The following is a 26,575-nucleotide window of genomic DNA, read 5'->3' as shown; positions in this document are numbered from 1 at the left end:
TGCCAATGCTCGACTTAAAATCAGTTGGTTAAAGAAATCTGCATAATTAAAGTGCATGTTTTTAAACTGATTTGATATCTGCTTTTTGTGATTTAATTTGTGGTTTGATTGAATAGTTGATTTAAGCTGTAGTACATAGAGGACAAAAGGAATAAAGGTACTTTATTCCTTATGGTACTCTATCCTTGCAGGAAGGATAGAGATATTATGGAGTATCTGATGTGCCATGAGGACACATTCTTGGTTGACTCCTGCTGGTTTTGGTATTGTGGAAGATTCATTTATTTTAAAAAGTACCTTTCTGGGCCATCATCATGAACCTACATCAGCAGAAGGGGTAGAATGGAAATCAATTCTGAAAACAAGTTTCTTATTTTGATGAAGTATGCCCATACTCTTTAATGATTACTCTTTAATGATTACTCTTTAATGATTACTCTTTAATGATTATTGGAGAGAATGCTTATTTGTAAAATAAAGGTCAGAATTGGACAGAGGATCAATGAGGGGTGGTTAGGTTTCTGAAAAGAATTTGGGATGTCTAGATTAAAAAAAAAAAGAAGAAGATAAGCAAATAAAAGATAAAAAACAAGCAAATTCTTGCAAATGAAAATTGATAGAACCTTTATTATACTACTGAAGCATTTCCGTGTTCTGTGGAGTGAAAGTGAATTTGCAGGGACTCCAGAGAAAACCAGCCCAGTTTTACTTGGAATGTCTGGGGGCAGGGGAGTGGTGGAAAAGACAACTGCTAGTCCTATGTATTGTCATTGCTTATGCTGTCAGTAGAAACCAGTTTTTAATGGATTCTAAAATGGTATTGAAAGAGCAAATGAAACCAAGATTAGTGTATAAATCTTTCCAGAGTTTTGGCAACATTTTTATAAGCATTCTGAAATGTGCAGAAAATGTGCAGATACAGTAGCTGCACTGATACAAGGGAGGAAGGTAACTATTCCAGCATATGTCATCAGTCCTTATCCTGTCCACAAGTCAGGTATAATGTGATATAGCAATTCTGCTGTGTTCTCCCCCAAAAAAGTGAGTGCTCTTGGTTTGAATAATTGATTTTTTGCTTGTTTGTTTACTTATTTTTTTATTTAAACATTTGTGGTCAACATGGAATTAATTAAACTTTACAAACACTGGTTTCCATGATAAATCTGAAGGAAATAGGAGAAGGCTGTTAGCTGGGGACAGCTGCTGTTTACACAGACAGATGTTAATGATAAAGGAAGTTGTAGCTCAGTAAACTATCCAGTGATTTCAGAATTTAACTTAAGGATAGCAGCAGATCTCCACGCAGAAGTAGTTGATCAGCAGTCTGAATGAATTGTAGCTTACTATGCTGCAGCAGAGTGAAATTATTAAGGCACTAAAACCAGATCATGTTGTTACTGCCTTCAAAATTGTGTAAAAACAGCCATATGACAAGGAGTAATTTTTTTTGTATTTTAAGCTTGTATTAGTCAAATATTTTATTTTGTGGCAACCACAAGCTGTGAAGTGCTTCCACAGTAATTCTGTGCAAATGCCTTGGCAGCCAGCCTCTTCTTTTTTTTTTTTTTTCCTTTAGCATGCTGGAGCCATTAAAACTCTGAAAGTTGGATATAACACAGACTTCATCTCAAGAGTACTTATATTAGTTGATTCAATTAAAGAAATACAGTTTTTGCCTCTGGACAGACTGTGGTGCATTCCTGACGCAACAAAGCTGTGTGTACTCTGCTCTGACCACACTCCTTGGCACTGAGCTGAACCCAGTCCTGGCTGTTCAAAACAGTTCTAAGTAATGAGTTTGTCATGTGGTTCTGTGCTAATTTAAGTAACAGAAGAGACCTGTAACATCTGGCTCTTCCACATCTCATCTCCATGAGGAAAAGGCTCTGAGTGTGCACACAGCCAGCTGGACTGGCATTTTTTGGGAAAGCATGGCTAAGTGTGTCTGTGTTCCGTGGCTGCCCCAGGAGCAAAGGTCGCTGAGTTTAGGCTGTCAAGAGTAAGCTCCTTGATTTCCATCAACTTTGTTTCTAGGAGCGACATGGCAGGGTGCATGCTGTAGGCTGTGGACCTTGGGAGTTGTTTCAGTGCTAACAGCTGCCTTCTGGCAAAGAACTGACTGCAGAATTTCTCTCCTATTGTTGATATGATGGATAAGAGCCAGATAGGTTCTTGTTTACCTTGTGATTTGGAGGGCTTGTGTCACTGGCAGTCACCTGATTGGTGAGGTGACTTGTGCTGATTGTGCTGAAAATACCAAAGGGTCCTGATGTTTAAAATAATTCTGCTCTTTCCAGAGCAGAATAAAGCCTGCAATAACCTAAATATTGTCTTAAAAGAAAGAATCATCTTTGTGTGTTTTTAAATCATCGTTAATTCAGCAAGTTATGTTTAATTACTAACTGCAGTTGTGATCTGACTCGGTATCACAATGTGATTTCTTTAGTCTAAATTTCACTTTTGTGATTATCTGAAGCTAATTGTTTAGGCATTTCTCTCACAAAACCACTTGTAATCTAGAGTAGAATTAATCTGACAGTAGTCTGTGTGCATCAGTGGCCAAATCCCCTTCCACCTGGTGTCTTACCTGCAGGGATACAGATGAATTACGAAGACCTGAAACTCTAAATTTGATGCAGGACAGAGAGCATCACCCAGTACTAAGGAGTTATGTGGACAGGACAGAGAGGTAGGGAAAAAGAAATTGAGTGTTTCTGCTGATTCATTTTATTATTTTCCCCTCCCTCCAATAACCATACTACGCAGTTGTTCCTCTAGATGAGGATCATGTGAAAAATTCCTGGTTTGGTTACTCTTAGAGAATGGGTATAAAGTACTGAGTATCTCAATGTAGTCGGCCAAGTGTACAATCCCACTGGTACATCTTGTGCTGTAAAAAAAAGTTACTACAGTTCAGGAGAAGAAATAGAAATGACTTCACAAAATCTGTCATTCACAATGAGTTAAATCATCATCACAGCTGTTAGTAGACAGTTACTCTTCTGATTTCAGCAGATACTTGTGTGTCACTGACAATTTATGTATGCACGATTTTTAGATTTAAGATGAAAAGTCTGCTTACTCTCTGTTTTTGCATTTGTCAGACCCCTGCCTGATTCACCTTATTTTCTCTCGCTGTCAAGTCACCACACCCAGGTAACACATAAAATTTGAATTGTTTTGAATGAGTTTGATGTAAAACCACACTGATGTTACCCGTAAGACGTGGGCTGTTTCTCCATAAGCCACCTGCAGCTCTGCCTTCCCAGCCTGATGCCCTGTTTGATTGCAGGTGCCCAACACAGACTCTGAGCTGCACCGCCGGCACATCGAGCGCACGCGCCGGGAGGCCCAGCTGGCAGCCCTTCAGTATGAGGAGGAGAGGATGAGAACTAAGCAGATTCAGAGAGAAGCTGTCCTTGACTTTGTTAAGGTGCCTCCTTTCAGTACCTACTTCATACTTTATCTTTTCTAAATCCCTTAATTATAACTAATTGCTATGGTAATTACTGCTTGTGTGTTATGCTCCTGGCACTTTATAAAGCATTTGGACAAACAGAATTTAAGTCCATTAAGTGTTGGTGCTGTAGCTTAACACAGGCAAAGCTAGAACTGGGGAGGAAGATGGAAGATTTACCCAAAATGTGATTGTTGCAAAGAATTCTGATTTTTGCATATTTCACCTCGTAATTTCAATTTTCATTTGCATTGATGTGATGGGATTGGTTTAAGAACGAAGAGGCCTTTATCTGAGAAGGAATAGTGGCAGTTTAATTTTGAAGACAAATTTGGCAGGGAGGAAATAATCATACACACAGAAATATAATGCTGCCTGATCTATTTTGCTGTTTTGTGATAATAAAATAAGTTAGTTCTGGGTAAAGCACACCCCTGGTACATCAGGCACGCACTCTGAACACTGTGTCTTCACTGTCTCCATCTCTGCACTCATGTCTTCTGCTTAACATGCCAGTTTATTTATATGATAGTTGATTTAAATTTGTTTTACTGTTTGCTGCTTTGGTCACTTACCTGAATCTTACCATCACAAATTTAAGAAATGTTGCAGTTAATATTTATTTTGGGTTTAGAGTGATCTACAGAGAGGCAAAGCATGGTTTATTGCATATATTTAATGTATAAAGTTAGTTCAAAAAGAGGGTCTTAGATGCCTGAAACTAGGCTTTTCATTAGCAACAACTATTCTTAAGCTCCTGGCACTATTTTGTAGTAAAGCTGTTTATTAAAAATTCAGCTCAGTCTTTTAGTTAAAGATTAAGCTTATAGGATGCACATTTTTCATTAATGAGTCTCCTGGGGTTTTTGGTTTGGATTTGATTTTTGGGTATTTTTCTTCTGTTTCCCTTGTTGTTCATGACCGCTTTATTCTCATCAGTTAAATTCCTCCCCTGAGTTGTATTCTGGGTTTATTATGATTCTTTATTATGCATAATTTTAAATTTTTGTTTGTTTGAATGTGGAATAAAGGCTGATTTTTTACTAATACCAGGGAAGTTTCAGCTCAGTGAACCCAGTGCATGTTCTGTTTTAAAAACTGAGACCTCTGTTTTAAAACACTTTTAAGTTATGCTGCTTTGTTGTGAGCTTTTGTTTCTTTGTGACATTATTTTAAGTTTTGTTTTTTCTTTTTCTGTGTAGCAAAAAGCCTCCTTAAGTCCTCAGAAACCAAGTCCAATGGATAGTGAGGTAAGAGTCCAGTAAGAGCATTAGTAGGGATGTCAGCACTTAAATTCCTAGCTCTTCATCAGAGTTATTTTCCTCATTGTGGAAAATACCTCAAAACTAGATTGTAGCATAGTTTTTTCACATACTATTAAGCCTTGGGTTGGGTTTTTTTAATGGGCTCAGTCTAGTATTTTCTTCTGTTCATGTAAATTGCCTATCCAAGTGTGTTGTTTTATTGTTTTTTGTATGTTTTCCTATGTTCTCTGCAGAAAATACATTTCATATTCTATTCTAACCTGCTCCTTGCGAGCAGCACAGTTTATATTCTAACAGGAGTATTCAGTCAAGTTACAGTGTTACAGTCATCCTTCACAAATCAGTTTTCTCCCAGTTTCCTCTTACTAAATCACCAGTTGTCCCAGAAATATTAAGGTTTAGAATTTTGAGGGCTGTCAGAAAAAGGAATAAATATTTTTTTTAAGTTTTTTCCTACTATAGTTTTCAATAATTTAGTATTTATAATCAAAACTAGATCATTCACTTAGTAGTGTTAATCAGATTAGAACTTTTAATATTATAACAAATATTATAGTTCTTTAGCAGTGTTTTACAACTAACTCTTTTGGTTAGAAAATTACCAAAACATGGGGTAATTGAAATACTTTTTTGCCCCTTTTACTTCTTAATGTTTTTCTGTTCTTAATTTATTCTTTTAAAAGGTCCTTTGTTCTACCAGAGTCAGCACTGTGAATGCATAGTGTTCTGTATTTGCTTGACACAACACAGAAAGCAGAATAATTTATTCCTTGAGTAATACAACTGCACTGTAATTCCTGGGTCATGGGACTGTGTATTCCTACAGAGTTACAGACACTTCATGGATTGTTTTAAAGAGCCTCACAGTGCCATAAGCAAGCAGTACATGTTCCAAAATGTCTGTCTGTTCACATACCGTGTGTTTCTGACATTGTGTGTGTTTCTGACATTGCTCCATCTCTCCCACCTCCCAGTGTCCCTTTCCATCCAGAAGGTCTCAGCATACTGATGATAGTGCCTTGTTAGTGGTAAGATCCTGCACGTAATGGCCTTTTTCTGTGGCAGATTCTAGAGCATAGAAATGACAACGTTATGATTGTCTCAAATTAGACCAACTGTTTTAGAGCTAATCTAAATAGCATAAAACATGACTGTCTCCTTTGAAAAGCAGCTTAGCTGTGAACTATGATGTTATGAATATGTTGACACTTTTGCTGTCAGACATTTGCTAATAATACAATAATGTTTTTCCACAAAATAATTAAAGCTTATATTTTGTTTAAGAGCAGAAGAAAAATACTGGTAGTAAAGAACAGTTTCTAAAATGAAAAATTCACCTCTAGTTGTTCTGGTTTGATTTCTTTGCCATTCAGCTTGCTTCCTAATTGATGTGCTCTTCAGTGTAAAGGAAGTGATTTTATGCTTAGTACAGCCTTCTGCTTTAACTTATCTGTGTCCTGCACATGGGGGTTAGAAATACTTGGCACACGAAAAGTGTTCTGTTTATGAATGCTACAAATCATTAAATACTCCTCATACAGTTTTATTGTTTATTAGTGCAAATGTCTCAAAAATAATCTATTTTGAACACTTATCAAAAATAATAACAAGTGTGCACATATTTCATGTTTTATGCTATTTCTTCCTTTCTGGCATCTTAGCAATGTAGCATAACTAAAAAATCTAATTAATATCATAATCTAATTAATGTCTAGAAAATTAAAAATACACCTGATTTGCCTGCTGTTGCATGACTGCATGCCTAGAATTTATTGTCTTGATTTATATGCTTCCATTATCTGCCTAAATTTTCTTTAGGCAGTGCTCTTGGTTAGAATGTCTCTCTCCTGAACGTGTTGGTCAAGGTATTTCCTGTGTCTTTATTCAGACTTTTTGGGTTTTCTGCTTTTGTAAGACTAGCACTTTGTGGGTGAGAAAGAAAACTTAAAATGTTAGAGAGAAATTTAATAATTATGTGGCTGTTTTGAGAAATCACTATCAATGAGCATATTAAAATGTGCTTTCATAGTTAGGTCAAAAAGCATGAGAACAGCAGTAGTTTGGGTTGAGATGATTCTCTGTTGTCAGTGAATTTGTCTTTGGAACATATTTCAAAGACACTTGTAAGAACCCCAGTTCTATTTGATTTTGTGATCACATTACTTTTGTTGTAAATTAAGATACAGAATTTTCAGAAACTACATTGGAACCAGCTTCCATTGCTATTTGTTTCCTTTCTTGTCTTTAACCAAGTTACATCCTTTTACTTCACAAAAAGAGTGACCAGACTGGCAGGGACGGATTGAAAGCAATAATTTCTCTCTTCATTTTTCTTTTGGTTCCTCACATTTTTCAGCAGCACTAAATTATAATAGTATATTAAATGCTGGGGTTTCTGATCTGTAGCTCTCTTCTGTGGTGGAAATCCACACTGTGCCTAATGATCACATATGCCAGGGCAGCTGTTTCTGGCAGTTACTGTAACTGAAACATTAGGCCCATACTGGCTCATGAATTTGTACCATCTTTTGTTTACACAAATGTATTTTATATGGTAAAAACTTGTTCAACATCAAGGAAATGGTCATCAGTTTGCATTAAAAAATTATAAGAGTTACATTGCTTTTACCTTTCTATATTCTATTGCATTTCATTTGACACTTTCCCTATCCTTATGGGTTTGAAATTTAGCTAGGTCTAATTTCTGAGGACATAAGGAAAAGTTTTTAAAAGTACTAAATCTAATATGTAGTTAGAAAGCAAGTGAGCTTTTGTTTTACTACTTTGCTTTTCTGGCATTGTTACTGCTTTAACAAAAATTTTCATTGTGAATCTCCTTTTTAAAATCTTTGGTATTTCTTTTGGTCGTCTTGTTGTTGTCTTTAATCACTAATTAAAATTAAAATGTATTCTTGTTGCGCAGGTTACTCTGACCATTTCCTTCTGTTTATAAACAATGTCAGGACAGTTGGTTTGAAGTCCCAGAATGATTGCCCATACCTTCTGTGAATGTTAATGGTTCCGTTTAGTTGTAGTTGCTCCTGCATACCTGTGATTTGAAGTGGAGTCTGGCTGTAGAATTTCACTGCACACTGTGGTGGATTTCTTTAGGTTGATAGATAACCAGACTAAAATGTTGTTGACGAAGTGAAATCACTGGCCTCTTGCTGTTCTCACAAGGATAGTTCCATTTGTTACAACGGAGATTGCTTTTAGAGCTGGTATCAAGCTTTCAGACTTGGCTAATGACTTGGCTTCAGCCTTCATTGCTTCTAAATCTCATTTTTCTCCAAATAGTTTCTTGTTTCCTCCTATACTGTCGCTTACAACGTTAGTACTGTCGAAGGTGGAAAAAAAGCCCCAAAACATCCTAACTGCTGCTCAATTTCTCTGTTGTGAAGCACACAAGGTTCTTCAGGAGCATCAGGCAGCTGCTGTGACCTCTTCCTCTCACAACCTTTGTGTCATTGCTGCCTTATGCTCCCTTCCTTGTGTTGTTTCCTTGTTGTGTTCTCAAATGTGGCCTGAGTATGTCGTATTACTGTTAGCACATAGGATCTCTGAAACATTTGAAGTTAAGAGTGCATTTAAGTTAAGCACCAGAGTGTTACAAATAATAATGGTATGGGTAAAGTAAGCAGGACTTGACTTATGCAGACTTGTACCCTGGAGTTTTCTCTCAGACCGTTGGCATTTATTTGCATATTCAAATGTTTAATAACCGAATTCTCTTAAAATATCCTTACTTGGTTCATGCAGTGTTCTGGTTGGGCTCTCCTTTGGCACTCCCTGTATCTGCCGTTGTTTCTGGCACAGGGAAATCTTTGTGACTTCAGTGCTAGACCTAAAGACTGAGTGCAGCATGTGCAGAGGGTGGTGTAAGTCGAGCTGCAGCATCTTGGCTCCTTTAGTGTTGTGGCTGCCTTTTCTCACACTTGTTCTTTGCATCACTTCTTCCTTTCTTCCCTCTCTTTCTTTCCTTACTGTCCCTGACAGAATGGCTTTGAGCCTCTCTTTGTGTTTGAGATTGACAATAACACCAATACCATAAAAAGGAGGCCAGGCACTCGCAAACAGGTGAAGAGCATGCGGTGTGTTGGTGTTGTGATTGTCCCTCCCTGTGCTGTGCCGTGTCCCCTTCCCTCTGCCCACTGCTGGGTGTGTGCATAGTGACCACTTCTTTCTAGTCTGTGTCAAGTTTGCCCTGCTCTTTTCATACAGGAAAAAGCAGATGCATTGATGTTACAGACCACCTAGTTCTGGTTTGTTTTAATGTTCTCAGGTGCTAGCTAATGTGTTGTCTAAGTCAAGTGATATTTGAAACTCTTAAAAAATAAAAAAAACCCACAGTGCTCTGCCCTGCTCTGGAGAAAGAGGTGATCTTGAGAATCAGCTGTTAAGTCTGTACAGGGCCTAAAAACTTTTGTGTTTAAGGCTTGCCCTGAGTATAAACCTTCCCTTCCAGTCCTTCTGGCTGTGCTGTTCTGGAGTGGCAGAAAAGTTGCAAATGCTTTTAAAACTAACTCCCAAATGTGTCTTTCACTACCTGTAGAGTTTCTAGGTGTCATTTGATGTTCTTTCCTGTGCTGAACTGTCATTTTGTTGTTTGAATGCTGTTTCAGAAAGCATAGTGAGCCATTCAGTCCTCAAATGTTAAAGTTCTGATGGTGCTTTCAGTGAGACACAGGATTTGGCCTTCTAGATCCACCTGTCAGTGACAGATGGGCACAACTACAGCCCCTGTTCTATAAACAGGAAAAGTTATTTATTTGGCTAGTTTTGATATTGGTCATAATTGAAATGTGACTGCACTTTATTTGTAGCAACACTGTAAATCCTGACACTGACATCTTCCCCAGGAGTGAGATTTTACCTGCAGAATCTCATTTACTTTGTGTGTAATGACAAGGACCAGTTGTTAGTGTTTGTGGCAGATACAAAGTGTGTATTACTGAGCCTTTTGCACATGGGTTTCCCTGATTTTTCAGACATGCATAACATCCTCAAAACACTAAAAAGAAAGCTATTTATTTTTAATTATGTCCTAGAATGGACCGTTGTACAGTAATTTTTTTTTTCTGACAGCATAGGTGTTACGAAAGAAGCTTTTGTCTCACTTATTGTTCTTAATTCCGTTTTTAATGTCACTGTATTATATGTAAAAGAAGCACTATACCTCCCAGAAAGTTCAGGAGGGTAGGAAGTAACCAAACTATAGTTCAGCAAGTATTGATGTGTTGCTTGTTGAGTGTTTCTGAGAATGTGACTGTGATCACCTCTTCATTTTTACTTCCACCTTTGTGTACGACCTGTCAGCTACTCACTAACTCTGCTACTGCCTTCTCTTTCTTTCTGCATTCAGTCACTCTCAGGGTTGAACCAAGAAAGCTGTGCTACTACCCTGCCTAGTGCCTCTACCTTCAGCCCTGTCAAGGTATCTCTTGCTATTATCATTCACCACTAGAGCCAACAAAAAAAATCTCGGATCCACACATCGGTTTAAACAGGTGTTAGTCTGTCAGCATCTAATCAAAAGTTCAGGTAGGGTATGAACCTGATTCACCTGATTAAACTGTAGTATGTATTACCTCATCTTAGCTTTAGGCTGTGTCTACAGGAGGCGTGATCTATAAAACATGGTAACAAGTCTCTGCTCCAAGGGGTTCTTGGTTGTCTTTGATGTTGCTTTTTCTGTACAAGATCATTTACTCTTGATCAAGTTGAGTTCATCAAAAGTACACTTGTGTTCTTTGCCTGTTTCTTTCTTTTCTGTGGAAACTGCTGTGCTGAATTCATTCCTCACAAGAATTCATTAGTCTGTGTAAGCACTGTGATGAAACCACAGTGTGTTTCACTGGGGACAGATGTTCAGTAAATAGCAGTTCTGCATTAGCAAAGGTGTCAAAGAGGAGTGTCCTTGTCGGGGTGGCTGTATTGCCAGTTCTGCATGTTGCTTAATACCTGTTCTTTGGTGTCCCCTTTGCAAAGAGCACATCTCAGTTTGGGTTGGAAGGAAGAGTTAACAATGATCTGCCATTGCATAGTCAGTGCTGTTTCACCATTCTTTTTCCTAAGGAAAAAGAGCACTTGTGTCATTTCTGTAAAAGAAAAAAACTTTGTCTTTGCAGAGATAAGGCTTGGGAAACAACATACAGTGTTTTTACTTATTTCTGGTTATTTTTCTGAAACACATTTAGATGGCTGGAGCTTTTCTTAAAACACAGCAACCTAAAATGTAGTCAAAGCTTTTCCAGATTAGGACCATTCATACTCTTCTGCTTTTTTGTTCACAGAGCGATGACCGATCTACCATCTCCCCTGGCTCACCTACCGCTCAGACAGGTAACAGGGACAGGAAAAAAATTCTGAAAAATAAGATCAAAATGCCTGCTTGCTTATTTGTCCTATGAAGAAAGGGGAGCATCTGTTCCCACCTTTGTCTGTGGCACTGCTGTGTGTGAGAATTTACCCAGTTATTTGGGTCTCCTTAGAAAACACAAGGGAAGAGACAACAGGGATGAAGTATGTCCGTAGGCAGAGCATAGGGTATGGCTGGTTCAGGCCTTCATAGAGGCTTTGGCACACGGATGCATTCAGCAAGAGTCAGAACAGTTGTTGGAATTGGTATGTGGAATGTGCTTTGCATGCAAGTGTCCTTGGAAGTGCCTTTTCCTGCTCTGCTTTTATCATGCATGGCTGTAATTTATTTTGTCATCATTACATTAAAATTTTTGGTTTGTTCTTTTTAATTACCACATTGCTTTACCCATTTCCTATTTAAACTCTAACCATTTCCTTCTTCCTCCTTCCTTTCCTGTGCCTTTCCACATTTGTTTAGTCCACCTTTCCCCTCCATATCCTGGCCATGCAGCCCCGCCTTCCTATAGAAACCCTTCCCAGCGACCTGAGAGTTTCCTTTTCCGAACAGCTGTCAGGGATGGAGCCAAGAAAGGTAGGTTACATAGCTCAGAAATCAGCTAGTTTTACTACATTATATTGACATCCACGTTACATGGGGCTTGCCATGTTTTGTTACTTCAGGTCTTTATCATCAAACTACTTTTAGAATTCCATTTGTAGACAGATGACATCAGCTATGTTGTGAACAAACAGGATTTTATTTGGAGCTGCCCAATATTCTTTTGTCATATCTGTAGAAGTGTGAGAATTCGCTTATCCTGGTCTGCACTTACACCTTTGCCACACAAGCCTTCAACAACTTGATAATTCCTGCATTGCCCAGTAGCCTGTAACAGAATTGCAATTTCTGGAGAAAGACAGAACTCTTTCAACATGCTGTGTGTGGCAAAACTTTGTCATCATTTGTGCACAACTATTATCCAACAGAAAGATCAGAATCTAAACAATGAAGTAATTGTGTTGACATCTCATTTAGGTTGGTAGACCATTAGTTTGATTAATAATCAAAGGTAAGAAAGAGATTTGTGAAAAGGAATGTAATGTACCCATTTTGGAACTTTGTGTGCGGTGCAGTAGCAAATAACACAGAGCCTAGTGCTCTGTGCTTAGTGATTTTCTTTCCTTCCTGCTGCTGTTTTAGCTGTTTCTTCATCCTCTACCTGTGCCTTGTCTCCTGCTAATGATCCTGCAGACCCTCGAGTGAGACAAAACTCCAAACAGCGGGAGGAGGAGCTGGAGCTGATAGAGCAGCTACGCAAGGTCAGTGCTGCCAGGAGCCAGAACGTGAACGTAGCAGGAAATGCGCTTTGTGGCCCTCTAAATCTCCTTTGTCTTATGGACAAGTTTCACTGAAGCGATAAGGGGCACAGTTGACCAAAATTAAATGGTGTGGTGCAGTCTCTTCACTTCTTTCAGATGGGTACAGTGGTGTTCACTTGGTTGGTTGTGGTAGGTGAAGTCAGCTTCAAATTCTGTGTAATAAACTATGTCAAGTCCTGCTCTTAAATGTCCAGTGATCTCTTCTTTTATGTGCGCTTCCTTTCTTCCTTATCAGCTTTCACACTTTTAAGGAGCTCCCTGGAAAGTTGCCTTTACTGTCTCCTTTTAATGTCTTTTTTAAAATTCTTTTTTGCTATAAAGCTGACAGATAAGCAGATGGAGTGCAGAGACTGCTGCCAGTCATGCTGCCGTCATGGTTTCTTCGTGTGCTCTAGATCTGTTCTACTGATTCTTGCCTTAGCCTTAGTTAAGTGCAGAACACTTGAGCCACAAATGTTTCTAATATTTATGCTTTCTGTCTGCCATGGGCCACCACACTCCTGGTTTGTGCCCAGGTACAATAAAAAGGAATATTGGAAATGCCTCATGGCATTAAGGTACTGCTCTGCTTTGCCCCAGACTTGTTTCTGCAGAGCATGAAGGGATTTCTTGAGGTGCTGTAATTAATTGTTGAATTTTCCCAGTAAATAAGAATATACCTACTGAAAGTAATCTTAAAAGTCATAAGCATCCCAGATAGAGAAAATTACCTCTCTCTGGGGGGAAGTTTTGAAGTAAGGATGGTCTCCTTTCTCTAAAGGAGAAAGGTAACTACCTTAGATAAAACTTGTTTGCAGAGGGTGTTTGCAGACCCTCTCTTATGCTATCTCAGGTTGCTTTCTGTGTAGTCTGTCTCTTGTACTGCTCTCCAAGTAAGCTTAATTTTTTTTTTAATATGTAAATTTAGATACAGTATTAGAACTCGGTGACATTCACACAGCATTTTAAATGAGTTGGAAAGCCTGAATTGAATTTTTATTCCTTCTCTTAAATTCTACCTACCTTCTTTTTAAAGGACTGGTTATACCAAATAGTTCTGGGTTTTTTTAAAGGCAAAAGTATTGGCTTGACTTTTGTTAATTGTGTTGTCCTCCAACCCACAAAGACAATTATTTTCTCTTCTCTTGGCAGAACTATTCTCTGAGAATATGCACGGTTAAGAATACTGTTCCTAGAGCCTGATTTCCATTATTTTTGAATAATGGTTGTATTAGTCCACTGCGCTGTACAATGAAAGCTGTTCTTCGTTGAACTCAATTGCTCCCAGACTGTGGCCAGCGCTGGCCACAGTAATGCACAGGGCTTTCCTTGGGCTTATTCAGCAAGCTGCTTGGAAATGCCATGAGGACGGACAGAGTTGTAGTGCAGGAACTCTGCCTCGTACGAACTTGTGCAGGATGAACGAGCAGGAGGAACGCAGCTCTCAGCTCCCCTGTGTGTCCCTGTTGGTTTCCCACAGAACATCGAGTCGCGGTTGAAGGTGTCACTGCCCAGCGACCTCGGGGCGGCTCTCACAGACGGCGTCGTCCTGTGCCACTTGGCCAACCACGTGCGGCCCCGCTCTGTCCCCAGCATCCACGTGCCCTCACCTGCTGTTGTAAGTGTGCAACAGTGACACTACTTTGTATCTGTCCAAGGTGATATCCTACAAAGTCCTGTAATCCAGACAGACACTAAAATCAGCATTCTCCTCGGTGAATGTACATGAGAAAAAATAACAATCTGTGCTGTTTAAAAAAGGTTGGTAGGGTCGCTAAATGAAATTCTGTTTGGGTTTGTTTCATTTAAAGGAAGTCAATTCTAACAGCTTGTAAGCAAATGTTAACATTTTCATGTGCTCCCTAAGCACATTAACTTCAAAACTAGTGAAATACGAGACAGTTCAGCATGAAAACTAAAATAGGATATTTTAAAAGATGAAAATGACTGAGAAGATCAGGAAAACATAGTAGGGAATTACAACAAGTAGGATCCCACTACACAAGACAGTGAAACCAGGCAGAGACCAAGTTGAATCCTGTGTCCAGAGCACTACAAATTCCTCTGCTTAGGAATTTTAGCAGAACACACTCAAGATACTTGGAGAACAGCATCTCCTGGAACAAAATGAATCCTGTCATACCTTTGTGATAACAGGAAAAAAAGGTGGCTGTGTCAGGGGACCTGTGAGAGCAGGGAAGTATTGCAGTCTATTTTGTAGGGAAAGCACAGAATTAGAGAAAGGTCAAAATCTGTGAGATACCAGCAGATTATTTATCCAGTTTATGTTTATGGAACTCAGAAAGTTCAATGAAAATATTTAGGATCAGCTACTTGAAAGTAATATGGACAGACAGATTGCTTGTTATGCACCTTTAAATTGTATGAATGAGTAAAAAAACCAGAGATTGTTCCTTGGGGAAGAAGTTGAAACATGCATGTAGTCTTCACTTATCCTTCTTTTGGAGCAAGTCTTCATGTTGATTGGAATCTGAACTGGCACTTCCAGGGCTGCCAAGTGTGTCATTGTGGTTGTGTCCCTGGGACTCGATGTGACCAGGCAGATGGCCCTGTTATTTTGAGAACAACTGAGCTGGACACACCAACATTTTAGGCAGATTATGGGATCATTCCAAGCAAAGTTAGGGAGCCCCTGCTCAGGAGACTTGCCTCAGTGAGATTTTTTCAATGGCATGGTTTGATGTGCAGCTGAATGTTCTGTGTTAGGAATTAAATTGTGGCTTTGTCATGTGAATCCCAAGGAAGAGGCATCCTGGAGTCGCGTGGCTCCAGGAGCAGAAGAGGCATCACGTCATGCCCCAGGGACAGTGTGATCTTTGTACTGCCTTGGTCCTTGGGGAGAAAGAAGCCAGTGATGGCCTTTAACCTGCTTCCTTGGTGGGGAAACACAGCACATGAAGGGGTCAGAAGAAACCCCATCACTTGCAGAAGTGTTGAACACCTGGAGGCTGCTGCCTGCTGCTCCAAAGCATGTTCATAGGAGCAGGGAACTTGTGTCTCTTGAACCAGAAGAGAATAAGCTCTGAGAGCAGGAACAAGACAGAGCCTGTGCTGTGGTATGTCTGAAGAGGTGTGAAAACTGACTGCAGAAAAAACCTCAGTTGAAAAAATGCCAGTGAGTGCAATTCAGACAGCTCCATTAAACACATCGACAAGAGGCTGACAAGCAGCAAGCTTCACTTCCAGTTTTCTGACATTATTTTTTGATTTCATCTAGCCTTTATGTTTTTACCGCTTCGTTAATTGAAAAATAGTTTGATATTTGTATAGTTTTGCATTATAGTAATCCAAAACAGACTCTAGATTGCTTTGTGTCATGAAATTGCTCTGAAGTCACAGCATGGAAGCCATGGATGTGCATTTCATCAAAAGGCATTTTTAAAATGATTATTCTATAGTCACTAAAAGTGTTAGCCAGTTTTTTATATAACACTGTGTATATTAATATCACAGGGCTCATAACTGTCTTTTTTTTTAAATCATCCAGCATTCATAACTTAACTTTTCATAAAACAGCTTTGAAAACTGGGATGGTTTTCTAAGAAAAGCAAACTTCAGCAGAGCCTGCTTTGAATTAGACGAACTTATGTCAGCGCAGTGTTTTTGGCAAAGAGATTTATTAAGAGTTTCATTTAAATAAAATTTAAAATCTTTTAAAACCTTGCCAGTTAAGAACACTGTATGCCTTTGCTTCTTTGCAGCCTAAACTTACAATGGCAAAATGCAGACGAAATGTGGAGAATTTCTTGGAAGCTTGCAGAAGGATTGGAGTGCCTCAGGTATGTATTTCTGATGACCTGATATAATGTTTCAGATGCAGTTTTGCCTGGTGATTCAGAAAATAAAACATTCTTTGGAATATTGGATTAAAACAAAATGATTAAAAGTTCAGAAGGTTCAGATACAGGCTGTCCTACAGTATAGATCAGACTTACCTTGCATGGTCTTCCAGAGCAAAATGAAGCCAGGGACAGTTTCAGAGTGTAGTATATAGATTTTATATTTTAGTACAGATTCACTTCAATACTGTACATCAAATTCATAATAGCTGATGGACTTTGAGTCTGCCTTTAGAACTGGCAGGTTCTATAAAACCATTACATTTTCTCAATATTAGGTATGTGACAGCTTAAAAGAGGGGTAAAATCTGGATGATGGTTTGCATGTGGTTTTTTTTCATCCCAAAGCTTTTCATGTTCCTTCCCAATAATTCTCTTACATGAATGTCTTTATTGTATTACCAACAAGTCACAGAATTATTGGTCTTTCTCTGATGGTAGCTGTCTTTGCATAGTTCCTACTTCTTCTGTTACGTACCACTGGTAGAAGTCTGTCTTTCTTGTCCCCTTTTGAAACTTGTAAGATCTAGGAGGTGGACACATAATAAATAGTCCATCTTATCCTGTTGGTCCCAGCTATCCTGTTTTATGCTGTCCTGTCCTTTGCACTTTGTCTTATTCAGCAGCTCTCTTAGTACAAATAGTTTCAATATATTATATTTTTCCTAATTTCCCTTCCAGTGCACTAATTGATTTGGGTTTTTACATTGCTGAGCATTGGTGTTTTTGTTGTAGGTGCTGGTTTCTTTTGTATTCTGAAAGGGAGAAGTAGACCCCATGACTCATTTCCCAGCTACATCTAAAGGCAGTTCTCAAGTCAGTCATGCTGGATTTTCTGGTGTTTTCAGATCACTTTGAGACATTTGAGCCACTGGGATGTTAGGATGACTTATTTATTGAGCTGCCTGGCAGTTTCACATGGCTCAGTGGTGAATCTTGTTGGAAAGGGCTAGGGAGTTTGTAAGGGATTGTTAATGCTGGGAGATCCTGCACTGCTTCGGTCCCCTAAAAACCTTTGGACTTTCAATCCCAGCAGAACTGCGCAATGTAAATTAATCTGGGGCATTGTGCAATTCCATCCCAGCTTCCCTATTTATAGCTCCCTCAAGTATGAAGACAGAATTTTTTGGGATTGCAGTACAAAGATGATAATTGGAATGACCCGCAATCAAAACCAAACAAACACAAAAGGCCAATCAAGAAAATGTCCCCTGTAAACCCAGGCTTCTCCATCTGCTACCCCTGCTGTGTAGGGCCCTCCTGTTTTTCTCATATATCTTGTTTTAATGTGAAAGAGTTCAAGGAGGTTCTCTCTGGGAAAACTTAGTAAAATACCCCCCCTGAACTCCAAAGCTGCTCTCGCATGTCTGCATTACATCTCTTCTGAGAGTGAACATAAGATACCTGCATGTAAGAATGGCATGGCAGCCTGGTATGTTTTTCTTGAAAAGTTGCCTGCAGGTTTTTCATTTCATTTCATTTCCATTCTAATTACAAAAATAATAGGCTTTCTGAAAGCATGGATCCATGTAGGAATACTTGCCTTTTAAGGGGAAGGCTACTTTCAGAAAGGGCTAATTACAAGCACCACAGCAGAGCAGCAATTTCTGTAGGACGTTTTAAAGCCCTTAGATCAAAGGAAACCCTCAGCTGAACAGGTTGATCTGTGCATCTAGATTTCACTGATTATTAGCAGTTACCTGTGGGAAAGGGAGACAAGAGACACACAATGGGAATAGTTACAGAACTCTTAAACTCCAATTAGTAATAGATATTTCTGCAGGATGCTGCATTCAAGCATCAGTTACACATAAATAATTCCTTGTCCTGCTGTTTTTATTAAGTTACATGTGGAGGCTGAACTTTGGTGAGTACTCAGTGCCAGCAGCATCTCAGATACCTGTAACCTCTTCACTCCTGGAGAAAAATGGGTTTCACTAAGGCTTGTGTAAACTGCTGTTTTTAACAACAAGGAATAATTACGTGTTGGAGCTGGAGAGGTGACAGGCACCTCACTGAACACTAAATACTGACATTGAGTTCTTTGCAATGGGAGTCTTGCAGATTTCTATGTGAGAATTAACCAGCTGTGATGTGCTTCTCAAATGTGTAGGTCGTATCTGAGATGTCTGATAACTGCTTCATGGATGTTGCTATGGCTAACTGACTGACCTTTTTTTTCTGTCTGTTTTCCCTTCCTGCTCACACACTCTGGACAGGACAATCTTTGTTCCCCTTCTGACATTCTCCAGCTAAACCTCAGCGTTAAAAGAACAGTTGAGACTCTTCTTTCCCTGGGGACAGATTCAGAAGAATCCAGTCTTGTGTCCCTTTCCGTTCAGCTCTGGGGCTTTGTGGTGTTTTACTGTACTCTAATGCTAACGCTCTGTATGTTCTATCGCTGGGTCTTTTTTCTCTAGTGAAGGATAGTGGTGCTGCTTCCTCCCTCCATCACTCCAGTGCTTGGGAACAGATTCTGGGCTTTGCCAAGACTGTGTGTATGAAGTGCTTTGTTTCCCACGGATGGGACAGAGGTGACAAGTACGATGTACAAACACGTTGGTGCGCCCACACCACCATCCCTGACCCAATTCCCATTTGTATTTGCTGTGTCACGTTGAGCAGATGAAATGCTTTCCAAGGGAGGAGGTGCTGTCCCTGGGCTCCAGCGAGGGCTGAGGTCAGGACATGTGGCACATGCTGTAGTCTGCTGACCAGTGGTGTAGTGAAAACTGCAGTGTCAGTTTGTGCCTCTATTCCCCCATCTGTATAATGGGAAATGCAACCACTCTGGTAAATTGCTTGAGGATTATCTGATGAAAAATGTTAAACAATGTGAAGTATTTTTTTCAATGTCAATGTTCTTGATGTGATCTCACAGTCTTAGGAGACATGGTCTGGTGTTGTCCACAGAACTTCCTAACTGGTTTGGTTTTTGACCCCCAGTCCTTTATCCTGCTTCTAAGAGCATTTGATTTTTTAAATTCATAGACTCTGCTGTATTACTTTGAGTCAGGATTTTTAAAACAACTGGCAATGAATCCTGAGCTACTTGAACTTTATAACAGTTCAAGCAGAAAAATTTCAGAGAAATTAAGCTCTTCAACAGCTTTAAGAGAAAGGTTTTCTAGCACAGAAAGAAAAATCTTTATGATCCTGTCAGGTGCTACAGAATATCACAGCATTTTCCTGTGATCTGGATAAGACTTACCAAAAACTTGTTGAGTTGTCCCTTGATCTTGGGCACTCGAACCCAAGCTTGTTCCATGCTTATCCCCTTCTTCCTCTCATCCTGTCATTTTCAGAAACACTTGTATCATGCAATTGCACAAACATAAGGCCCAGCTGCACAAGCACTCTTCACCGTTTTACAAAACTCAGGTAGTCTTCCATAAAGCTTCACAGCCTTTCCCTCCCCAGGGAAAGCATCCTGGTGCTTTAATGCATTAATGTCTCAGGGACACCTCAGAACTTCAGGGCACTCCCCATGTGTGTAACAGACCGTGTCTCCTCAGAGTGGAGATCCATTCAGGGAGCTCTGCTCAGAGACCAGAGACAGGTAAGTGTTCAGGAAATGGCTGTTCCAAATGTGTCTTCAATAAATTTTGTTATATCTGCAACTGCGGTAAATGGCTTGGAAGCCCAGTGCAAGTGGTGTTGGTATTCCAGCCATATCCTAGAACACCTCTGAAGCACAGTTTAAGGTACACAGGAGTTCACTTGCAGATGTGGTCACTACCAGTAAAAATGTGTTATGTGTATATGGGTCTCACAAGCTCTTGTACCATGAAGTGAGTTTTTATCAAAGGAGCAAGTAAGAGCTGCTGCCTTCTGTCCAAGTCACACAAAGTGTTCTGTCCAAGCCAAACATCACTGAGTAAAGAAGGGACTTTTGACAGGGGGAGATTGTTTTACTTTTAAGTAAGCTATTTTTGCACTGCTTACTGGTATGAACTAAAATGAACTCACTTCCTGTGTTTTTTAACTTCTAATGAACACTGTGATAAAAGCTGCAAGGGGTTTTACACTAACAGTGCCTTCCAGTTTTTAAATTTTGTTTGTCATTACTGTCTGTGGTATGGAGTCATTCCAAAGCTTTTCCCCCCTTATCTGTTTGCATACATAAGAAAAAGATAAGGCATATTTACTCAAGTTTACAAGTATTTTCTCCAAAAGCACACTTTTTTCCAAAGTTATATATATTTGCTGGAAGAAAAATGAATTTTAGCCTGAGCATATGGCTTTCTATGAGAATTGCAGTCGGGGCTCACTTGTTTTCTCTCTGCTCTGAGCTTTGAGGGAGGAGTGTTGGCTGCCACTGTTTGTGCTGAAGGATTTCTTTAACCTCAAAAATCAGTAAAGACTCAAGGAGTGGAGAAATGCCAGTTGATGTGAAAATGACACATGAAAAATAGTCTCTGTAGCTCTATAGGAAGGACACACTTGGGTTGTTTTCTGCGGATACAGAGAACTGTTGGACATGTATCCTGACTGTTGTGGAGTGAGGATGGCCAGGAGATGCCAAGGACTTCTGTAGGATGAGGCTTTAAATACATCTTAGACTGAGAATAGCACAACTATTAATAAACACTTTGAAACCTCTTTTTGCATGTTGTGTATTACTGTTACTCCTCAGGATGATTTTGGGGGCCACCCACTAAGCGGGGGCACTTTGGGGAGGTGAGTGAGTGGTAGTGACTCATTCCCTGCTCCCCAGCAGGGCTTCCCTCACGGCTGTAGCTGAACAGGCTCGTCCCAGGAGGACTCTCCAAAAGGTGTGATTTGGGAAGGAAGCTGTGGTTCCTCTCCTGCTCTGTGTTGTAGCACATTGGTCATAATGAAGCAACCCCCTCCTCCAGTTCATCTACTTCGGTTATTTCATAAACTGCTGCCATCTCAGTGTGGGCAGAGATGGAGGAAAATTTGCTATTCTCCTTTTCTCCCACAGTCCTTTTTCAAATTCTTATTTATACAGTTTTCTATTAAAAGAACACAAGAGATTAGCCCAAGGCTACCTTTCTTGAGTAGTCACGGTCATGGTTCCTTTGTCACAAGCAGAAATCTCATGTCCTACCCATATGTTTGTGTGCTGCCTGTCCATAACATTTCATATTTCAGTCACCTTTTGCTTAATTTTTTTTTTTTCTTTTCAGTTGAGTGGTTTTCATCCGTTTTGTTTTTGTCTTTGTTTTGTTCCCCATTCAGGAGCAATTATGTTTGCCTCTGCATATTTTAGAAGAGAAGGGTTTGACACAGGTAGCTGTGACTGTCCAGGCGCTCCTGGAGCTGGCACCCCCAAAGCAGCAGCCACTTCACCACTTGTCTGCTGTGTAAAGACCTCCGGGACCTTTTGGGTTACCTTGGCTAAGCAGAAGGACCTGAAGACTTTACTGCCCATGCAGTGCATCCAAACACACAGAGCTCTGTTCTAAGGAAATGAGTTTCCGTGATTCCTGACAGGAATGTTTTACTTCATTTCTCCATTTTTTTTGGAGATCACAACAGTTTCCAGAAACATTTTTATTACCAATATTTTTGCCCCTTATTTAAAAGATAAGAGTTCATTGGGAGGAGGGCAGGGAATTCTAGTGGCTGGCTGTTGGAGCCAGCTGTAGAAATGGACCTTGCAGGATGAAGAAATGGGTTTAGAATCTGGAAAGCAATTCCTAGGGGAATTTTTTTTAAAAAAATAGGTGTTGTTGCAGTGGGCACACAGGGAATTAAATTTCTTTCCTTACCCACGGGGTGCAAAGAAATGAAGTTTCTTTGCCTCCAAAGAATGGCTATTTCTTTTACAATATTTTTTAAGTTGCATCACACAATCTTGACCTGCAGTGTTTGATAACAGGGTCGAACCTCAGACAGCTGTCACTTGCCCTGGCAGGTCCTCATTACTAAAAGTCGAAGAAAAAAAACACTTTTCCCAATGGAAAAATGACTGCATGTTTTCTCTGCCAGAAACACCTTAGTAAAAGATCCTAAGTCAGATCTGTTCAAGTGGGATTAATCCCATCAGCATTCTTGCTGGGTTCACTTTCTGTTTGGGTTTTAACATGTCTTTATCTGAACACTTTTCCAACAGCAGTGGAGGGAGATTGCCCCTGTCCTCACATCCCGTTCTGGTGGTTTTGTGGGATCACCAGAATCCCTGCATTTCCCTGCAGTAGGAACAGTGCCAGCCGCCCTGCTGGTCATTAGAAAATTGCCGGCTAACAGATTTATGAGGGGCTGAACATCCCCTGCAGGAACAGAACTGATCGTGTTAAAAGCACAGTTCTCAAGTTCCCCAGGTGGGCTGGGTGTTGTCAGAGCAGCATCTGTGCTAAGGCAGATCTGAAGGGTTAGACAAGGCTTTCAATAATGCCCTTTATTAGTTGGAGTTTATGTAGAGACGTGTGCTGGTTTTACAGAACTGCTATCACTTCATTCCTCTTTCCTTAACATAATAATGGAATTTCACTGTACAGAAGTGGGAGAGGCAGCTGACAAGTTCTGTGTTTTCCTGGAAAGCTGATGTGCAAAATAAAGACAGGTCTATATGCTCTGGTCCTAGTGACGAGGCCAAGCTCGCTGCTGGATCAATTAACAGTTCTTTTTTTTCCCCCCTACAAAAAGGCCTCATAAAATCCAGTTTCCACCCATGCAGTCCCTTTGTCAGCTGTTGCCCAGTCAAAGCATCCCTGAACATTATGCTACTGATACATGGTACATGTCCTGAAAGCAACTCCAGGCATCGGCCATATTCTGTCTGGGATATATTTGAAGCAAAATACACTGAGAGGATTTTATGCAGATAAAGGAAGAAGAAATGGGAACAAATTAGCTAAAAGTCATTTTTGCAGAAGTAAAACCTTCTGTGGGAGCTGCCAAGGACTGGTCTTAGCTGCATTTTTCCCTTTTGATTTGCAGTTTTGTTTCCATTTTGTTTTGCTTCATGTATTTCTTTCAAGGCCCATTGTGGTGATTGTTGAATCCCCTATTTCTCATAATTATTCCAGTTGCTTCTTATTGGCATTGGTTGGTCACATTTAAAGTGAAGAACTCCTTGGAGGTGTTTTAAGAGTACCCAGCTGCAAAGAGAAACCTCCTCGTGCAGGGCAAATGCAGCGCCCTGAGCCCTGCAGGAAATGGAAGTGCCAGGAACTCACAGTACCCACAGGCAGAGCAGCTCCACACAGGCATTCTTGCCCCCCTAAGTAGTTTTTGTATTTCACCTGATGCCATTGGTGAGGAGCATTGGTCATTCCCACAGGGTTACACAGAGGTGTCTGAAGTGTCTGCTGCAGTTTGCTGGGGGGAAGATGCTGCCACTCGCAGACAACACCACAGACACAGTGTGTTCCTGGTGTGTTTGTCTCTGCACGTAATTTGAGAGAGAGGGAGGCACTGACTTCACCTTGGTTTCCAACATTAAGTCACCTGTTGTTACAGGGACAGTTGCATTTATCAGCACACCCATCATGGGCTATTTAAATACCCCTGTTTGAAGAAAACCATTCCCTTCATGGATTTGCAAGGGTGTGGGGATTGCTCCAGCATTTAAGGAAAATGAAACTTAACAGTATTCAGGTTGGTGGAAATGTTGTCATTTAATTATAGTAGTTTTTAATGGGGTGGGGACTTGAGTCTGGCCTGCAATAAGGAGCCATTTCCTGTTGCCACGTGTGGCTCAGAGCCTGAGTGGCTCATGGCCACCTGTGGCTGGAGGCCAGGCAGGCAGAAGGTCCCTGGCATCGGGTACTTTGTTGTGAGCAATATTCGCTCTGGAGTTTCAGTGTAGGTAATTGTGTTCGTTTGACATTTGTAATCTTATGTTTTCAGGCTGGCAAGCACTAAATCTTGTCCAGATGCTTAGGACAAAAATCCCAACCTGAAGTTTCATCATGCAGTTTATTTAATGTGTTATACCAAACCCACTTCAGTTCTCTCTTGCAAAATGGGTTGGGATTTTTCAGTGTAGTTATGTGCAATTTTTTTTGTATCTCATGAAAAGAGTATCTGAAAGAAAACATGTATAAAGTTCTATTCAGTGTGTTAAAGCAAAGAAGAGACTCTCTTTCCTCTTCGGGGCATTTGTGTTGGAGGATGTGGGAGGGATCCACTTCAGTGTTGTGTGCTGCTGGTGTTCCTGCACTGACTCCATGGTGTCACACTCCATCCTCACACCTGGCGAGCCCTGAGCAGTGTCTGAGGCTCTGCAAGGTCACACACTCCAGGTGGAGCAGCCCAGGCACTCGGGGGCCAGGGCAGAGCAGCTGGGCCTTCCCCTTTGAAGGAGAGGCTTTTGTAAAGGCCCTGCCCCCTGCTTAAAATCCACCAGGGACAGCTCTTCACAGCGCCAGAGCACCTCTGTTGTTCTTGGTAGCAGCAGGATGGCAAATGGTATTCTTAACCCTTTATGACTATAAATGGTTCTTGGAAAAACTGTTTTAGAAATAAAGGACTTGAAAGGTGAATTTGGACATCAGAAAATTCTTTTGTATAGATATTGTGATGTTCTACAAAGTGATCTAATTTTGTTATTTCTGAAAACAGTGTAAACGTGTAAGTAATAGAGTAAAGGATTTTAAAGCTTCATCCCATGCTGTATGTCTGTAAATACATTCCATAATTTCTGTTACATATAAATATGTCTGAATATTGTATATTTTAAATCGCCTGTATTCTGCCAGTAGTGTGAACTTCTAGCACATTGATAATATAAAAGAAAACCGTGGGTATTTGAAATAAAGTTTTAAAACTTACATGAATTGCAGTATTTCTTCCTGCTGTTTTCCTGTTGCACCAACGAATGTCACATCCTCTGTGTCAGGTGTTTATTCCCCTTCCACATCATCCCAGTTCACATTTGATGGACCTGCTTTGATTTTCTACTTTTCATAGTTAACCAGGATAGGAAAATCACAGTATTTTTACACATATTTTGCAGCCACATCAGAAGCTTTTCTTCGGTATTTTTGACCTTCCCAGAGACTGATTTTGTACAGAATCCTTTGCTCATCTCTCCACAGCCCCTTGTTTTTTCCTTCTCTACGTAAATTGTACATTCTGGGTTTGGGGTTTCCTGCTGCCAGTCCTGTTGCTCCTTGTTCTCGTCCATTGCTTTTGGCCTTTCTTGGGTTTGAAGTGTAAAATCCCTCCTTCCTGACCCTGCTGCATTTGAAAGGTTTATTCTTAGCCAGAATGTTTAGTCCTCTTTTCATCTCTCCTCATCACTAGTTTCATTATTTTTTTAAATATAAAAATGCAAAGCCTAGAAATTGCCAGAGATCCACAAACCCTCCCTGCTTTTGTTACCCCTGTGATGCTCTTCCCTGCTCACCAGGCTGCTCCAGCATCCTTGTCTGACTTGGTTGTTCTGTCAGCCACTCCTGCCTCTCTCAAAACTGCCCAGCTCTCTTAAGGTATTTATTTCTCCCCGTTAAGCTAAAGTTTCCTCCTAACCAGCTGCTTCCCAATCTCCAGCATTTCTTCTGCATTTAATTCCCAGAAAAACCCTCTCCAAAAGGCATATGATTTCCCTGCAGAAAATTCCATGGATGTAGATTTTGATCCCATCTCTCCACAGCTGGAAAAACGGAGCAGTACCGACTGTGGCACAGTTCCTCAGAAGCACTGGGTTTGGGACTGCTCCCAGCCTGTTTGCTTGGCAGCTGCACAGCCCAGACACCAACTCTGCTGCGGTTTCCTTGGAGTGAGGGGAGGCTCATACAGAGAGCAGCGCGCTGAGTTGAGCTGGTGCAGCCAAGGAGGCTGGGAGGAGCTGGATGGGTGCCGCTGTGGCCACAGTCCCCAGGCCAGAGTGTGTGGCAGGTCGCAGGGTTCAGTCAGGTTGCACACCTGTGACCCTGTCACTGCCCTGCAGCAGCTTCATGTGGGAACCTGAGGTTCAGCACCCCAACTTCATGGGAAAACCCTCTTCCACTGTTACCTCTTGGTTTTTTTTTCCAGAGCTACTTCATTTTCTGCTGAGAAGCAAGTGCAGCCCAGCATCAGATTTCAGTTGTTTGGCTGCATTAATAAAGCATGCCTGGAGTTTGACATAAACAGCAGAGATCTGCTGCCCTCCATGTCATCCTGCTTTTCCTTAGCTCAAAGCCTCTGGAGAGTTTTACGATCAACTTTATTCCTTCCACCCAAGCAGGTCACCTGTTCACACCCCCATCACATACGGAAAACAGGTCTGTGGTGAAATGCACTGAGTCAGCAGTACATGAAAAGAAAGAGTTAAAATTAGGAGCTTCAGTCCCGGGTTTGCACTGAGACACTTCGGG

General features: G+C 40.5%; 1 protein-coding gene and 2 long non-coding RNA genes across 19 annotated transcripts in view; 1 reads left to right on the top strand and 2 right to left on the bottom strand.

Annotated features, from left to right (window-relative positions):
* Positions 1 to 22,201, top strand: part of LRCH3 (leucine rich repeats and calponin homology domain containing 3) — a 58,015-nt gene extending 35,814 nt beyond the window's left edge. Inside the window, exons 11-23 of one of the 17 annotated variants that reach the window (XM_068200572.1) lie at positions 2,594 to 2,689; positions 3,105 to 3,156; positions 3,293 to 3,433; positions 4,660 to 4,707; positions 5,697 to 5,750; positions 8,719 to 8,799; positions 10,085 to 10,156; positions 11,016 to 11,064; positions 11,561 to 11,674; positions 12,335 to 12,402; positions 13,922 to 14,059; positions 16,164 to 16,241; positions 18,521 to 22,201. In XM_068200572.1, coding sequence (XP_068056673.1) covers positions 2,594 to 2,689; positions 3,105 to 3,156; positions 3,293 to 3,433; positions 4,660 to 4,707; positions 5,697 to 5,750; positions 8,719 to 8,799; positions 10,085 to 10,156; positions 11,016 to 11,064; positions 11,561 to 11,674; positions 12,335 to 12,402; positions 13,922 to 14,059; positions 16,164 to 16,241; positions 18,521 to 18,721 — 1,192 coding nt within the window. In that variant the 3' untranslated portion in view covers positions 18,722 to 22,201. Of the gene's footprint in view, positions 1 to 2,593; positions 2,690 to 3,104; positions 3,157 to 3,292; positions 3,434 to 4,659; positions 4,708 to 5,696; positions 5,751 to 8,718; positions 8,800 to 10,084; positions 10,157 to 11,015; positions 11,065 to 11,560; positions 11,675 to 12,283; positions 12,403 to 13,921; positions 14,060 to 16,163; positions 16,242 to 17,036; positions 17,847 to 18,520 lie in introns of those variants that run through there. The other 16 variants (XM_068200576.1, XM_068200571.1, XM_068200583.1 and 13 more) reach the window with 16 other exon arrangements.
* Positions 4,844 to 9,059, bottom strand: LOC137479903 (uncharacterized). Its single transcript, XR_011002585.1, has 2 exons — positions 6,060 to 9,059; positions 4,844 to 5,790 (listed from the first exon to the last, which is right to left on the bottom strand). It is a non-coding gene; the product is annotated as an uncharacterized lncRNA (long non-coding RNA).
* LOC137479902 (uncharacterized) lies at positions 16,061 to 17,966 on the bottom strand. The gene is made up of 2 exons (XR_011002584.1): positions 17,845 to 17,966; positions 16,061 to 16,827 (listed from the first exon to the last, which is right to left on the bottom strand). It is a non-coding gene; the product is annotated as an uncharacterized lncRNA (long non-coding RNA).
* Positions 22,202 to 26,575: the final 4,374 nt, after the last annotated feature.

Source organism: Anomalospiza imberbis, chromosome 10 (assembly GCF_031753505.1).
Source record: "Anomalospiza imberbis isolate Cuckoo-Finch-1a 21T00152 chromosome 10, ASM3175350v1, whole genome shotgun sequence".
NCBI lineage: Eukaryota > Metazoa > Chordata > Aves > Passeriformes > Viduidae > Anomalospiza > Anomalospiza imberbis.
This window is presented reverse-complemented; position numbering and strand designations above follow the sequence as displayed.